Raw genomic sequence first — 17535 nt, 5'->3', positions numbered from 1 at the left:
GGGAGCAAGTCAGTGGGGGGCAGAACAGGGATACTCAGACTTCGCAGGCCCAGCATGGGTCCACTATGACAAGGAGTTTGACATGTTGGTGGCCATGAATCCCTCTCTACGTTGGGGCCAGATTAATCCACTATTGTGAATGCCGGGGGGGGGGGGATCGATATGACAGCAACCACATTGTGCACGGTTTCCCTGGTAGTCTGGATACCTGCCCCCAGGTTCAACAGTGCCTATTTTGCTGGGAGTTCACCTCCCAAGGGATGTGTGGTCAGATATTCTGCAAGTATTGACACAAGTGCTACCTGTATGCAGGCCCCAATGCAGTAATGGCATGTCACAGGACAAGATCCAGATCAGGAGCAATAAGGAGGTATGCGACTGGATTGGTAAAAGGTCCCAGTCAATTAAGCTGGAGGATCTGGCACACTAGTTGTGGTGTTATCCTAGATGGGGGAATAGATAGATAGATAGATAGATAGATAGATAGATAGATAGATAGATAGATAGATAGATAGATAGATAGATAGATAGATAGATAGATAGATAGATAGATAGATAGATAGATAGATAGATAGATAGATAGATAGATAGATAGATGGATGGATGGATGGATGGATGGATGGATGGATGGATGGATGGATGGATGGATGGATGGATGGAGGGAGGGAGGGAGGGAGGGAGGGAGGGAGATGAAGCCCAGGTTGATAATTTGTGTGGTCAGGATGCTGCTGCAGGCAGGGCTAAGATTGAGAAGGAGTACAGGGAGAGGTGACTTTTGGGGCACTTCCCTGCACCTCTAATGCCTAATTTATGGGTGTCCCCACTTGGGGTAGTGCCAAAGAAGGTGCCAGGGGAGTATCACCTAGGTGTGAGACAATGAATGATGGAATATCAGAGCACATGTGCTCAATCCACTACACATCCTTTGATTGTATGTGTTGTGCAGCACTGTGGCTTGGGAGCAGACCTAGCTAAGTGTGATATTAAATCTGCCTTTCAACGCTTGCATGTTCACTCTTCTGATTTTGAGCTGTTGTGTTTTACCTTTGAAAGGCAGTTTTATATGGATAGGGCCGTTCTTATGGGATGTTCTGTTTACTGTGCTGCATTTGAGTGTTTCAGTTTGTTTTTGAAACAGACCCTATATTATAAAATGGGCTTAGTGAACATGGGCCATTATCTGGATGACTTTATGTTTGCAGGTCCACAGGGCACTGAGAAATGTGTACAGTAGCTAAGTAGTTTTGTTCACCAATAGCAGCTGAGCTCAGGGTTCCAATGGCCCAGGAAAAAACTAGTATGGCCTAGTATGGCCCTGACTTTCCTAGATGTGGAGCTGGATACAGTGAGACAGTTGTCTTGGCTTCCTGAGGAGGGTAGAAAACCAGCAGGTTAGGATATCAGAATTTAAGGGGAAGAGGAAGATTACTTTGATGGATCTCCAGCAGCTAATGGCCACCTTAACTTTGCCTGTAAGGTCATGGCACCAGGCAGGGCATTTCTGAGATTTTGTGAAGCCATGAGGGGGTTATGGCTTTCATGTCACAGGGCTCGAGTCACTAGTAGCATGAAGGCTGATTTGGAAGTTTGGGAGGAGTCTTTGACATGTTCAATGACATTTCTTTTTGGAGGGACAACATACAAACAAAGGCTGAGCTGCAGACAATGTCTGATGCAATAGGATCCCTTGGATTTGGGGTTTACTTCCACAGCCATTGGTGCAGTATTGTGTGAGATTTAAGAGCCAGGGCTTGGCGATTCTATCCATTAAGGGTAGGTTATTGGCCTTGGCTTTCCTTAGGAAAGCTCATGGCTTCCAAGAGTTTATGGGGAATTTCCACATTCAGAAATTGTTGGAAAGCTGGTCTTGGGAGGGTGGCCCTCAGGTTGATAGGAGGGAACCCATTTCATTCACAGTCCTAAGGGGGCTATAGAGGGGTCTGGGGTAATGTTTGCACCTCTGATTTTGAGGTCTTGCTTTACCATGCAGTGGCATTGTTGGCCTTTTCCAGGGTGCTACAGGTGATTAAAATGGTGGTAGTATCACTGAATGATAGGTCAGGCATTGCAATTGAGGGATGCTTGTTTTTTGGGGAGCAGCATCAATATTTACATTAGGCAGTCCAAGACTGCTCAATGTCAGATGGGAACTGCAGAGTCTTATGAGCAAAAATTCTACTTTGTGAGCTACTGGCATTAAAATTGTGAACTACTGCATATTATTGTACTCTGGGGTCATCCTTCCTGAACTAAGACAAAAATGTGTGAGCTGGAGACTAAAAATCTGTGAGCTAGCTCATGCTAACTCAGCTTAGAGAGAACATTGGCGGAGACTGAAACTGGACCTTGTTTAGAAGGGATCTCTGCCCAGTTGTCACCCTCCAACAATATTTGGAGGTGAAGGGCTTGGAAGAAAGCATGCTTTCCTGCCATTGCGATGCTAGGCCTTTGACCAAGTTTCAGTTTTGGACATTACTAAGCAAGCCTTGAATAGGTTGGGTTTGAGTCAGTTTCAGTTCAGGACCCACTTTTTCCAAATTGACGTGACCTTCCAGCATTAGCCATGAGCTATGCCTCTCCAGCTATTCAGCAGTTGTGGTGTTGGAGGTTGGGGTGTTAAAAATCCTATGTTTGCATGCTTAATACTTTTAAGTTATGGCTGTTCTGTGGTTAACAGTGTTCCCCCCTAGGTGTAAACAGCCATCAGGAACAGCCTTCAGACTTTGTGGCCCAAGGCAAGGAATGAGGACTGTCTTTGGGGAACACCGTGGCTAGGATCCTCCCTTTAAGTTGTGCAGCCGGGGGGGGGGGGACTTTGGGGTGGCATCCTGTTTGCTATGCCTGCCATTGGTGAGCCAAAGGGATAGCTCATTCCTGGAGAAAAAGTGGCTCACCCAATATATGGCAAGGAGGGTCTGGGGTGACCCCTGGTCTTGGTCTATTACACACTTGGGGTTGCCCTTGCCACAAAAGTATAAATAGTTAATAGAGTGGCCCTTTGTAAAACCCAATCTGATGTCTGTCTCTTTATTCTGACTGGGGGACGATGACAATAAATTATTCCTTCAGTCCCCCCAAAAGTGGTGATTTTATGAGATTCAAAGATGTGATTTTCAAATCAAGCCAGAAAATAAAGAGAAAAGCATTGAGCATTATAAAAACAATGAAGACTTGTGAAATCTTACACATTAACAAACAATACTCCATAGACAATAGTTGACTTTCCTAGATACAATTTTGCCTACTATCAATATCTGTTTTTAGTCCTTCATCACTGACGGTAGATGTCTTCAGTCTTTTTGGCTGCATTTAGAATGAAACCATTTGGTGGTGTCTTATTCTTTATCACTGTATATGTGAAAACCTCATATACAGTCTTGCATTAAGAGCTATTTGGAACATACAATTGAATACATATAGAAAACAGTTGAACACATGATCTATTCCAGAATACCTGTCTAAAATGCCAGTTCAGATCCAGTGCAGCATCAAGTTTTGTGGTTTTAGTTGTCTTACATTACTCCAATGTGTTAAAAAGAAATGTTTCCTATCTCCAGATTTAAACTAAATTCTTAAATAGATTAATTTATTAGTTTCCTATAAATATATGAAGCTCTGACCCCATTCTGCTAAGAAAAACAATCAAAAAATTAAGGTACCTGCTTTGAAAGCCATATTTCAGATGTAATGTCATATTTCTAAAAAAAAAAAAAATCCAGTTATGAAATGCATACAAATGTAATGCTCACCTAAAATCACATAATTCCATTATTTCCTGTTACTGACACAAGAAAACAGATTACCTACTGAAACCCTTAGCAAACAGGCCACGTAACACCTTTTACTAGCTATAATATAATCCAGAAATTAGCTTTAAAAACAGTGTTTCGTCGTGTGTTATCTAGAAATTACACATGTTTAGGTCATTCAGTGCTATCTGGCCAGCATTATTAGGACTATTAAGACCCCTTTAAAATGCAACATTTGTTGCTAACTTTTTTTTAATTGTTAGTTTTTTAATGTCAGTACGGTGAAAGCAAACAAATACTGGAGAATGTATCCTTAATTACAGAATTGTCAATTTATCTATTTAAAATGTGTTGAATCATTAGCACAATCTGTGGCACAGCAAAAGACCCTGCTACTGTTCTGTTCACTGAAAAGGATACTGGATGTTCCTTAAGAAAAGTGGATGTATGCAGTGAAACAAACCAGCAGCATCTCACAGTGTTTTTGTCTGTTTAGCTTAAGTAGTGAATTTGGGTAGGGCATTGCACTGACTAATACAACAACTTCCATTTCTGACGTTACTGCTCAAAGTTTTTCTTTATATTGCATCTGAATATTCAGTATCACCTTCACTAAAAAATATTTTGAAGTCCCAGTTTAGGGAGATATCACTTTTACCTACTACATGGGTAATTTATATGGGAGATTCCTAATTTACTCTTAACCAAATAGTTTAAAAGGAAACAATTTATTATAAAGAAAAAAACATAGTGTATTCAAACTTACATTATTAGAAAAATCTGCTTTCAAAAGTTAACATGTATGCTTCGTACATATTTCTCTTCCAGCTAAATAAACAATGGTCCATTCTGTATACACAGCTTACTTTTGATTTTCACTGAAGTCAAGTCGGTTGGGGTTTACTTCGAATGCTGTGCTTGCATTCTGCATCTTTCTCTTTCTTTCTGATTTCTATTGAGAATTGCGGTGTATATATTCTACATACCAATGAGAAAAGTTGGGTAGCATTCTGGGGTTGGTTTCTCCTGATTGGTTAGTTTCACACTGGGCAAGTCTTTTGAAATAGGAGACTCTTCCCGCTGAATTTTCTGTGGGGTTGCTATTAGTGTCCCCCCCATCAGTAGTCAAGGAGTTTGCTGGAGGGAAAAAAACCCCACTGCCAGGCACTGCTTTAAAAATTTAGTGAAAGTTAATGCTGACCACTTGGCTGGAGAGGAGGGGGGCAGAAGGGCCAGGCTGCTCTGTTTAACTCCCCCCCTTCCCTCTGTAGGACCCCTCCATTGGAACTGCAGTCTAGGAATTCAACATGCTTTCCTTCTGAGCAGGGAGAAACGGACAGCAGAGCAATCTCCAGGCTGAGTGAAGGTGGCGAAGCCGAGTTAAAGCGGGGGGGGGGGGAGAGAAAGTGAGAGAGCAAGCAAGCAAGAGAGAGAAAGCAATATTGCAGGAGGAAGCAGGAGACAGATGGACAGTGAGAGAGGGGGGAGAGAGAGAGCGACAACATGGTGGGGAGAGCAAGAGAGTAATGGGGGAAGCGAGAGAAAGATGGACAGTGAGAGAGTGAGCAACCACACGAGAGAGAAAGCTGGGTGGGCTGGGGAAGCCAGGGAAGTTGAGGAAGGGTGAGCCTGAGTGGTGTGACAAGGCTCTGAGGGGGCAGCTTCTTCCCTGTCAGCATTCCCCCCACCCCACGGTTGGACTCTGTGGCCTGCTGCAGGCTGCTTGGGCAGGCAGGGACTTTCTTGCGAGTAGCAGGGGAAAGTGACCATCGCCTGGGGATGGGCAGAGGTTGAAAGCAGAATCGGGAAGCAGCTGCCAAGCCCCATGGTCCCCCCACCATTTTTTTTTCCCCTGGGCCCCTCCACCCAAACTTTTCTGGCTACAGGCCTGCAAGATGTCAGTGCTTTGCAGCCTGAGTTTCCCCCCAATTTTTATTTAGAAATGAGAAGACAAAAGGAGATGGACAAGACCTTTTTTAAAAGACTGCTGCTGCCACAAAGTAGGTTTCACAGCATTATTCTCACGTTTGAAATGTTTGTGGTCAGAGTCAATTTAAAGGAAAACCTTTTTTCCCCAAATACAAAATGAGTCAAACAAAGGCAATTACTTTCCTAATCTCCTATTTCAAAAGACATGCATAGTATGAAACTGAGCAATAAGAACAACCCAATTAGCCTGCCAGGGGAGGGGGAAAGTCTGAAGAAATCTTTCTGCTTTTAAAGTCTTGGAAGTGAATTAAGAGGAGGAGGGGGAAATACTTCTCTGAAAAATCACTCTTGGAAACTACGGATATACAGTGGAGTGGCAGCAGAATGCTGGGGAAATGATGTCGAAGGAATTTAAAAAATCCAATGGGAGAGTGAGGTGAGTGCACAGGTGAATATGAAAGCAGGTTTTTAAAGTGACGAAGGTGGGAGGTGAGGGTTGAAGTAATAACAAAAGCAGAAAGGGTCTGTATAATCCTTTGTGGGGGGAGTGCATAGGAAGCTAAACAGCTGCTACTCCAGCATATTCCAGTGATACATCAGTGTGCAGCCCAGAGATATATTGGCATAGCACCCCAGCTCCACTACCAAGTGGCAGCGCAGCAATGGCACAGCCCCAACAGAGCCCACCCAGCAGTACTACCAACTCCCAGATGCCTGAGACTCCCTCCCCAGGGGAAGATGTCCATCCTAGATGGGGAGTCCAATGGCCCCACAGTCACCTATCCTCCTCATTTCTCCAGTCCCTGACTCTCCCCAACCCTCCCAGTACTCACACTGTTCCAGCCTGCAGGCGCCTCCCTGCTTGGGATATGGACAGCTATATAATACTTTCAGGTGCACTAGGTCCTGTGGCTGGATGCACCTCCCCATGGTCACACCAATGTGGGTGTGTTCCTTCCTCAGGCAGGACCTATTATTCCATCTGTCCACTTGCTGATGAACAGCTGACCTCTGGAATCATCTATGGTAATTGTCAGTCCAGCACCCCCCACCCAAACCCTGGGCATTTGAGCCCAGGGTGTGGTATTGCCCCTTCTAATGAATCAAAGGAATATACAAGCATGATCAAACAATAAACTTTACTGGAATGCTTGAACTCGTTTCCAAAGGGAAACAAAGCGGGGGTGGGAATCTCAAGAGAACAATGGCCAGGTGTTAGGGACACTCTTGTGGGAATGCCAGCAATCATTCTCTGTGGGGCCTGTATACCAATGGTTCTCCTAGGTGGTCTGAAAGTCTGCCCATGGCCCTGGCTAACTGGGACAGATGGCCTCAAATGCCATCAAGGTCCATGGGCTAGCAATCACAGGGCAGGACCACAACAGCTATTACACAGGGCAATTCTTTTCATGCCTATTGTGTTAACTTGTGAAAGTTCAGGAGTTGGCACTACTCAACGCAGTATCAACACCCGTCTCACCGAACACAAGAGACACTGTCACTTGTTTCAGCCAGAAAAATCAGCTGTAGCTGAACATGCACGTCAAGAAGGAGACCACGTCATCCACTTTGAAAGAACTGAAGTCCTTTCTACGGTCTCACATTATCATACCCGCCTGAACAGAGAAGCTATTGAGATTTACAAACACCAGCACAATTTTAACAGAAAGGAAGAAGGCATTTTCATCCACCAATCTTGGTACTCAGCTCTGCAAAACACCCTACAGACTATAAATTGCAGAAAGTCTCAGAACAACCAGCAAATTCCACAGAACAATCAGCACAGTCAACAACCATCTTCCTTATCTTCAAACCCCTTCCAACCTTCCCAGCAATTAACACACAACAATGGTCACATTCAACAGCCAGTTTCCTTATCACTACCCTTCCAGGAAGCCCCACCAAACAATGGGCACATCCACAAACCAATTGCCCTTTCATCACACCCCCTCCAGCCTACAAATAGCAGCTCTCCAGCAGCCCTGGCCTCACTCAATGCACAGCAGCCAAGAAGGTCTGAGCGCCTGCTCCGGCTGCAACGCCACTGAGGATGTTCTCCGTAGCTGAGAACGAAATGTCTGGAAGGAAAACTTTCTCCAGTAGAACACGGCACTTGATCCCGAAAGATTCTACAAACCCTAATTCAGGAGTATTGTGTGCAAATTTTGGTTTAAGAATTTTTTTTCTAATTGTGTACTGCACCTGAATAATATCTATTTGATGTTGTATACATGTACTTTGCATTGTACCATATTTTAAAATCATTTTTCAACAACATATATTTATCCTTGTTTTTATATGTATTCTTATACATATAAAAACAAAAGGTTAGACAAAATGTGTAGTATAACAGAATAACATTATTATATCCCCATTGCACCATTTTTTGTTGTTCTTAGGCTTACAACAGCTGCTAGTAGCCTACAGATTTGCTGCTCCACATCCCACATGAGTACTTCCACAATGGGCATCTCCCTCTTCAAACCACTGCTGGATGGTCACCACCTGGTCCAACTGGACCCCAACACAGTGTGGGACTGCCAGAATGGCCATAAGCAATGTGCATGTGTGAAGGAACAGGGGCATGCTTGGGAATGAAACTACTGGCCATTCCTTTGTACCTTGCCCAGACAGCAGACTATGACTACCTGAGTGATGGGTGGGTGCATCCATAAGCCTGCCCATGGGGCAATTGTCAGCCTGGAAAGGCTCTCCATCCCGATCTAGCACTCATGAAAGGGAACACCAACCCTGGGTGGAATGGAGTGGTGGTGTGGGCCAGTCAGGTCTCCTTGGGTGGTAGAGCCCTCAAGCATAGATAGTGATGTTTCTTCTGTTTGATGAGTGGTCATGACTATTCTACAGATAATTCACATTAGCATTTTATCACTGTTTAACAGGTGGATTTTGGCTTGCCTAGAAATCATTCTAGTCCAGCACTTGTTAATTTTCCATATACTGCCATGTGATCATCCAGTCCAATTTTTGAAACAGGATGAAAACATGATAGCTCAGCATCTGTGTGGGTGTTTTAGTCACATTGACCCTCATCACAAACTGGTTTCCAATAACTGTCACTTGAAAAACAGTTAGATGGATTGGATCCAAAATACAACTCCAAGCCATGCTTTCAGTATATACGGAAAGTAATGTTTGTTTCCCTGGAGAATTTTAAAAAGAAATTGCATACCATGCTACAAGCACCCGTTGTCGTCTCACACACTGTCAGGATGGATAGATTCTGAGGTCTATTCAACCACCGCACAACTGTCTTAGTATTGCTGACCCATTTCACCATCATAATATAATATTCTCTGTGAAACAGATGCATTAAAACACGATATATCATTCACCTGTAAGCTGTGAAATCACCTTCCCAAAACTGTAGGAGAGAACATTTTCCATTTTTCTATTATGCATCATATTGGTGATTTTCAGAATCCTGAAACCACATTCATCAGGCAAAATTGATGAAGAAAAATTATTTAATTATCATATTCAAAACGAACATGAGAGTCATTCCTTGTGTTGATGTTACCTTGCTACATTTCACCAGGCTAAGGAAAGTTGGAAACAACTGGAAATATACCAAGTCTTCCCAGTGCTATAGGGATGCCAGAGAGAATTTAAAATGATAAAGATAAGAAGCAATAGAACAAAGTAGGAGTCCAGGAGCACCTTTAAGAACAACAAAGTTTTATTCAGAATGTAAACTTTCATGTGCATGCACACTTCTTCAGACAAGGAATTAGGTACAGTGAGCAGAGCTAAATGTAGTTGGTGGGCAATGGTTTAGAATGCCAAGTGGTACAAAGTTAAAATTCAATGACAGAATAGTAAAATTAACAAATTGAGAAAACCTTTGATCTGGGTAGCATTAGCATCGGAAACCAATAAAACAGTAACATGTCAGAATGTGAGAATGTCTATTATTTATTCTATTGCAAGTAAGCCTGGGCCAAAATGAGGGCATTTCTTTCTCAGAAGTTTTTCCTGACCAACTAATTTACCTTTTAACATCATTCTAGCTTGCCATTAGAAAAAAAATTACATTAAAATATAGTGGAACATGGGTTTAGTACATGTATTGAGATAAACAGCCAATATCCCTTATTTGAGTATGTCAATACAAAAAACATTATTCTGATACACTATTCTAAAAGAGAAATACATTTGGAATACTGTGGATATATAGCCATACTTAGTGAAAGTGGGTTTAACATATGTAATGAGATAAAAAAACCAATATCCCTGTTCAGTCCTGGGGAGATGTTTATTCCAAGTCTCATAATAATTTGTAATTCAGCAATTTCCTTCTCCATTCTGTTCTTGAAGTTCCTTTGCATTAAAACAGCAACTCTGAGGTCACCCATTCTGGAAGGTTAAAGTGTTCTTCCACAGGTTTCTCACTTTTTAAATTCCTGATGTCAGATTTGTGTCCATTTATCCTTTGTTGAAGGGTTTTTCCCGTTTGCCCTATGTAGAGAACTGAAGGGCATTGTTGGCATTTAATGGCATATATAATGTTGGAGGATGAACAAGTGAATGAGCCTAAGATGCTGTAGTTAATGATGTTAGGTCCATTGATTGTGTTCTCTGGGTGTAAGTGGCAGCAAAGTTGGCACTTGGGTTTATTGCTAGTTCTGATACTGGTGTCCATGCTCAAATGAGATATTGTATAGTTGTGGGTGGGGAGTTGTTTGAGATTAGGGAGCTGTCTGTGTGCCACAAATGGTTACCCCCCCCCCCAGTACTTTTGAAAAAGAGCTGTCACTGTTCAATAGAGGTTGTAAGTTGTTGATGATATGTTGAACTGTTTTCAGTTGAGAGTTGTGTGTGATCATCCTTACTAGCAATAGAATAATTAACAGACATTCTCACATTCTGATATGTTACTGTTTTATTGTTTTCCCACGCTAATGCTACCCAGATCAAAGGTTTTCTCAATTTGTTAATTTTACTGTTCTGCCATTGGATTTTGGCTCAGTAGCTCTGCTGTGCAATTGAGGGAGTCTGGCAAAGCAATCTCTGCTTCCCTCCCTTCCTCTCCAAGGGAGGAGACTTAGCCAATGGAGAAAATAGAAGTTTTGCTCTGTATCTTCTGTACTGTTGAGAAAGCCTGGCAAAGCAAGCTGTGATGAGAAGGGAGCAAAAGAGAGATAGAAGGAAGCAGATGACAGCCAGTTGATCGAGGGCCTAATAGGAGCCCTATGGGGGCCTGATTTGGCCCCCGGGCCGCATGTTTGACACCCCTGCCTTAACCCCTTCAATGGCACTGCTTTGGATTACATAGCTTAAGGAGTGCAGCTTTGATCTCATTTTAACATCATTTTAGCAACTGTTAAGTTAGACATGAATGCAGACCTGATGAAAAAACATATTTACTTACATATGTATCATAATTAATATATAGGGATGTTTTTCAGTTGTATGTGTATGCATACCTGTGCCATTGAATGAAATCTGGAACAGCATATTTGAATTTTCCCTTACCTATGTCTCATTTTGAAATATTTTACTAACTGTCCCATCTTTTTAACTTTTAACTTCTACACTGTTAACAGCAACCTTTAAAAAACACTTTGATAAGCCCTGCCCTGGATAGCCCAGGCAAGCCCAGTCTCATCAGATCTTGAAAGCTAAGCAGGGAGGCTCCTTCTTGGAATACCAGGAGTGGGAGGCAGAGGCAAGTTATACCAAGCCTCTTCTCTGAGTGTCCTCTATGCCCCAGTAGGGATCACCAGAAATTGCCATGACTTCCAGGCATGCACACACAATTTTTTTTTAAAAAAGGACTACTATATTTTAACCAATTCAGCTACAACAAATTAAACATCAGGATGCTCCAGATAACTTACCTTGATTTAAAGCTATCAGGTGGCATCAGTTCCAATGTATGTGTTGGTCCATATAGATTTACTACGTATAGCTTTACGGTTGGATTCATTTGACCTGCCTTTGACAAGAAGAAAAGACTACTATGTTCATATGTAAAAATACAGAAGCAGCATGGCAGCTATGTGGATCAGTCTTTCAATGTCACATAAGTATCGAGTCCTTTTGTAGATAACAAAAATCACAGACAAATTTTTCAAGATAGTTTTCTGTTTTATGGAAGGATGCATTGTGCCTTAGAATATCACAGGCTTGCTTGTTAATTGAAGGACAATTAAATCCTCAAACCAGTCCAGAAGGGAAGGAGACAATATTTGGTAAGAGATGGGCTGGAAATAGAATAGACTCATGTTCTGCTATTTGGCTAAGCTTTCAAAGGAGTCAAGTTGCAATTTTCCATACTGGTGCCCTGAAATCCTTATCCAAACTTTTGAGAGCTGATAGCACACTGGGAGGGGAACTTTAAACCTGCAAAGGCAACATTTGATTGGGTTTGCAAAGGTACTCCCATGGTGTGGGAGAATCAATAAAACTGTCAGCCTGGAATTAGAGTCTGTACTCAAGACCAAGAAGTCCTATCTATATCATAATTGGGAGAGGCAAGATTTTGTCCAGGCTTGAAGCCAGAAGATTTCCAACTTCCAGCTGAAGAATTGTCTCCTTCTGTATGTCCCTGTGTGCCAACTACAGTAGCCAGGCAGCCATGTTGCCTACCCATATTAACGTAGCCCACCTGACACTGACCAGAACCCAGATCTTTTCTAACATGGCTCTGTCTCTGTGGAATGGGCTCCTTGAAGGAGTGAGGGGTCCCTGCCTTGGAGATCTTTGGGAGGAGCTGCAAGGCCTGCCTGTTCGTTCGGGCTTTTGATGGTGTTTGAACACAGGAATCCTTGAAGTGGTGAGAATTTTTTGAACACAGGAATCCTTGAAGTGGTTTACTATTGTATTTTTGTTTTAATTGAAAATGTTTAAAATTATTTATGTAAGGTGCCTTGAACCACAAGGAGAGGTGCAATATATATGTTTAAGTAAATAATAAATAAAATAACTCTTACACTGATTCCAGGGAAAGAAACATAGAGATTTCTATCTGCAAGTATCTAGCGTCACATCTTCTCATTCATTTGTCTGATATGTTGGCTTTAGTGATCTGTCTTCGGAATGTTCTCTGTTACTTGTGTTTTATGTTTAATATTTATGCTTAATTATTAAAGATCTCCTCTGTTAGTGATTTTGAGTGTAAACTGACTACCTGGAATCTCACTCATGTAGCCCGGCCTTTTTTCCATGCAAACAAGATTCAATCAGGTGCACCAGCTGAGTGAAACAGGACAGCAACAGAAAGAAGGGCGGTAAAACAGCCCACATACCTTCATCTTCATTATGCATATTACCTCCCCCCCCCCCAGTAATCCTGGTGTCCAATAGAGCTAGTGAGGGGAGAAAGAGACATGGGATTTTTTTGTGTGTGGGGGCAGATTCTAGCCAAAGATTAAGAGGTTAGAATACTTTTCTAATCCTCTTCCCTCCCTCACATGTAGGATTTTCCCTTCTGTCTACTTTCTTGCTGAGCAACCCCTTTATCTATTTTCTTCTTATTTGTCTATGGGTGACCCACCCAGTATAGATACATAAACAGATAGATATAGAGAGATAAATAGATAAGGAGGGAAAGAGAGAAAAAGATGCTGGCCCAACTCAGGGAACTGAGAGAAAAGACAAAATCACTTTTTTATATTCTGCTTTTGAAATGGTGCATGAGAGGCTTTTGAAAGTTCAAAATAAAATGTTTTCTTTAACTTGGAGGGGAAAAGGTCAGGTGGAATCAGGATGCATGAGATGAACAGATAATAAAACAGAGGTAACTTTATTCACACAAACAGCCGATAATTCACTGCCACAGGAGGTGGTAGCAGCTACAAGCATAGCCAGCTTCAAGAGGGGGTTAGATAAAAATATGGAGCAGAGGTCCATCAGTGGCTATTAGCCACAGTGTGTGTGTGTGTGTATTTTGGCCACTGTGTGACACAAAGTGTTGGACTGGATGGGCCATTGGCCTGATCCAACATGGCTTCTCTTATGTTCTTACATTCTTATGTTAAGTGTGTTCCTCTGAGGAACCACTCTGTCAGAAAATTCTTCCTAATGTTTAGCCGGAAACTCTTTTGACTTAATTTCAACCCGTTGCTTCTGGGCCAACCTTCTGGGCCAACAGAAAACAATTCTTCACCATCCTATATATGACAGTCCTTCAAGGACTTGAGGATGGTGATCATATCACCTCTCAGTCATCTCCTCTCCAAGCTAAACATACACAGCTCCTTAAGCCTTTTCTCATAGGACTTCATCTTTGTTAACCTTCTCTGGAAACTGTCAAGTCGGCAGATTCAATAACGAGTCGATGTAGATACAAAGAAGCTAGTTTATTGATACTGGTTACTTGCGGCCTTGGCCAGAACTTGAAAAGACTGGAGACTGTATATTAGATACATTGCATATAAGGAGCACTTCAAAGGGATTCCTACGGGCCAGGGGATCTTGCAAGGGGAACATTCACACATAGATGTTACCAATACATTCTCATGTTGATTAGAGGACCGTGGCCTTGGTACTCTCAGGCTTCCTGTCTCCCCCGGGCCTGAGCTGAGAAGGTTCAGATAAGACTTTTCACACATCACCATTTCAAAGCAGGGACATTCTCTACGGTAGGGAGGGGGGAACAGGAGAGAGTTAGCTAGCAGCATTTGGTTACACTATGGTTCTACCCAGCATGCTCTTTGAGTGAGCCAGAGTTAAAGCCAGACTTGACAGAAACATTCCAGCTTGTCTATAACCTTCTTAAACTGTGATGCCCAAAACTGAAAACAATACTCCAGGTGAGGTCTAATCAGATTAAATTGATAACATTACTTTGCTTGATCTGGACCCCCCAAAATTGAATTTGCCTTTTTAGCCACTGCATCACACTCCTAACTCAAGTTCAGTATATGGTCCACTGAGACTCCTAGATCCTTTTCACACATATTACTGCCAAACCCCGTGGTGCAGAGTGATAAAGCTGCAGTACTGCAGTCACTGCTCATGACCTGAATTTGATCGCAGTGGAAGCTGGTTCAGGTAGCCGGCTCCAGGTTGACTCAGCCTTCTATCCTTCCGAGGTCGGTAAAATGAGTACCCAGCTTGCTGGGGGGAAGTGTAGATGACTGGGGAAGGCAATGGCCACCACGTAAAAAGAATGCCGTGAAAATATTGTGAAAGCAATGTCACCCCAGAGTTGAAAATGACTGGTGCTTGCAAAGGGGACTACCTTTTTTTTTTTTTTACTGCCAAGACCAGTTTCCCCCATCCTCTAATTGTACATTTGATTTTTCCTACCTAAATGCAGAACTTTATATTTATCCCCATTAAAATTAATATTGTTTCAGGGAAGTTTCCAGCCTGACAAGATCATCCTGTATCCTTCCTGTTGAAGGCCGTGACTTAGGACGAGAAAGAAGAATACTTCAAATAAATGACTGGCTACGTCAATGGTGTCGTCAAGAAAGATTTGGATTTCTGGACCATGGCTTATGCTTTAGAGGTGGTGGTTTTCTAATGGGAGATGGTTTGCACCTTATGGTGGAAGGGAAAAGGGTGTTTGGTAACAGCCTTGCTAACCCAATAAGGAGGGCTTTAAACTAAATTGTATGGGGGAGTGAGACAATAATTCAAAGCCTCGTGTGATGCCAGAAACTGGGGATAAGAACATTAAAGATTTGCAAAGAGTGGTGCACAAGCTAGGTAATGTTAACTTGCAGACTTGTAAGGAAACTGAACCCTCGGAATGCATAAAACATGGATTCTGATGTCTCTACACTAATGCACAGAGGATGCAAAACAAACAGGAGGAATTGGAAGTCCTAATACATGAAGGAGCCTATGATATAAAATAATTTCCTTACTGAAACTTGGTGGGATGACACTCAAAACTGGAATAATAAGATTCAGGGGTACAACTTATTTAAAAGGGACAGGCAAATGAGAAAGGGCGAAGGCATAGCAGTATATGTGAAGGAGGCATATACTTGTGAGGAAATATGTGAATCTGAGCATGGCAGTGCTGTTAAGAGTCTCTGGGTAAAAATAAAAGGAGTAAGAAATAACAGTGATATTATTGTGGGGGTCTGCTATAGACCACCAAGCCAGGCTGAGGACTTGGATGAGATACTCCTACAACAGACTGCAAAGTTCTCCAAGAGAAGGGACACAGTGATCATGGGAGATTTCAATTACCCGGGCATCTGTTGGAAATCCAACTCTTCTAAAAATGAAAAGTCAAATAGATTCCTGACTTGTCTTGCTGACAACTTCCTTTTCCAGAAAGTGAAGAAGGAAACAAGGGGATCTGCTATCTTGGATGTGATTCTGACCAAAAAGGAGGAATTAATTGAAGAAGTGGAAATAGTGGGCACCCTGAGCAGTAGTGACCATGTGATTTTGAAATTTATAGTCTTAGGGAAGGGGAAAGCTATGCATAGTCAGACTTATAGGTTGGACTTCAGAAAGGGAAACTTTGATAAACTTAGAACTATGCTGAGTAAAATCCCATGGACAGAAATGCTTAAGAAGAAGGGGGTTCAAGAGGGATGGGAGTTTCTTAAAAGCGAAATATTGAAAGTGCAATCACAGACGATTCCTATGAGAAGAAAAAATGCAAGAAGCCTAAAGAAGCCGAATGTCAGACAATGGAACTTCAAATTAGGCAGACTTCCTGTCAGACGAGGAACTTCAAACAAAGACGGATCATATTGTTGCAAAATTAATCCATTTATTTGAGAACAATCAGTCTAGTAGAGATGCAAGTTGAGTTTGATAACTCCCAAGGCCATGCCTTGCCTTTTTGTACATTTCAAAGGAAGGAAACAATATAGCATTTTCACACTCTCAGAGACAGTCAGTGCTTCCCATACCTCCCTTATCTTGCTCCCAGGAAGCTACCCACTGGTTGCCTTGGGCATGCTAACTTCAAAGGCCCAGATGGTTTCTAGGCTGGGTGTGAAATTCCTCTCCTTGCGGTTTGGAATTGCTTTGGGGAAGACTACAGGTTGCTGTTCTCATGGTTAGTAAAAAGCAGGGTCATAGCAGAGTACAATATGGTGTTAGTCATGTCAAGCAGTACATTACATACATCATAATACTACAACTAAGTTACACGTCTGACATACTGCCCCCCCTAAGCTCTTGCTCGGGGTTTGTCTGGGTGCGGTAGGTAAAATCTCTTTAGCAGTTGTGGCGCCTGCAAATCAGTTGACTTCACCTACTCATCACAGCTTGGGGGAAAGTGTTTCCAGCGGTCCAAATAGTACAATATCCCCCTCTGGACTCTAGAGTCCAAGATTTCCTGCACCTCGTGGTGGCTCTGGCCCTTCACTTGAATAGGAGGTGGCTCTGGAGGGCGGGGGTGCCAGGATGTGGCTCCAGGGTCCTTGCGAAGAAGACTGCAATGAAAAACAGGGTGGATCTTACTAAACATCTTTGGCAACTCTAGCTCTACAGTGACTGGATTTATCACTCTCTTTATTTTGAAAGGTCCGAGGAATTTGTATGCCAGTTTGCAACAGAGGTAGGTTTTTTGTTGACAGAAAGACCCTCTCCCCCACTTTGAATTCCCACTGTGGAGAATGTTTCTTGTCAAAGTAGTCCTTGTAAGTCCATTTTGCCACCTCCAAGCTGTCCTGAATGACCTCCCACCCCTTTCTGATGCCCTCCCACCATTGCTGACAAGAACTGGGGATTGAGGGCCCGCTGGTGACTGGTAGGGATGGGAAAGGTCTCCCCTCGTACCCGTTAACTATCTGAAAAGGGGAGGCCTTGGTGGAACTATGCACACTGTTATTGTAGCCATACTCAGCGAAGGACAGGAGCTCGACCCAATTGGATTGCTGGTAGTTGATGTAGCATCTTAAGTACTGCTCCAGAA

At 42.6% G+C, this 17535-nt stretch overlaps 1 protein-coding gene across 2 annotated transcripts in view; it reads right to left on the bottom strand.

Annotated features, from left to right (window-relative positions):
• DPP10 (dipeptidyl peptidase like 10) overlaps positions 1-17535 on the bottom strand; it is a 512154-nt gene that overhangs the window by 323963 nt on the left and 170656 nt on the right. For both annotated transcript variants that reach the window (XM_060262084.1, XM_060262085.1), the window contains 3 exons: positions 11537-11634; positions 8869-8992; positions 3660-3698 (listed from right to left, as the gene is read on the bottom strand). In XM_060262084.1, the coding sequence (XP_060118067.1) occupies positions 3660-3698; positions 8869-8992; positions 11537-11634 (261 nt within the window). The remainder of the gene's footprint in view (positions 1-3659; positions 3699-8868; positions 8993-11536; positions 11635-17535) is intronic.

This window comes from Heteronotia binoei, chromosome 21 (genome assembly GCF_032191835.1).
Source record: "Heteronotia binoei isolate CCM8104 ecotype False Entrance Well chromosome 21, APGP_CSIRO_Hbin_v1, whole genome shotgun sequence".
NCBI lineage: Eukaryota > Metazoa > Chordata > Lepidosauria > Squamata > Gekkonidae > Heteronotia > Heteronotia binoei.
The sequence above is the reverse complement of the archived record's forward strand: the minus strand, read 5'-3'. Positions and strand labels throughout refer to the sequence as shown.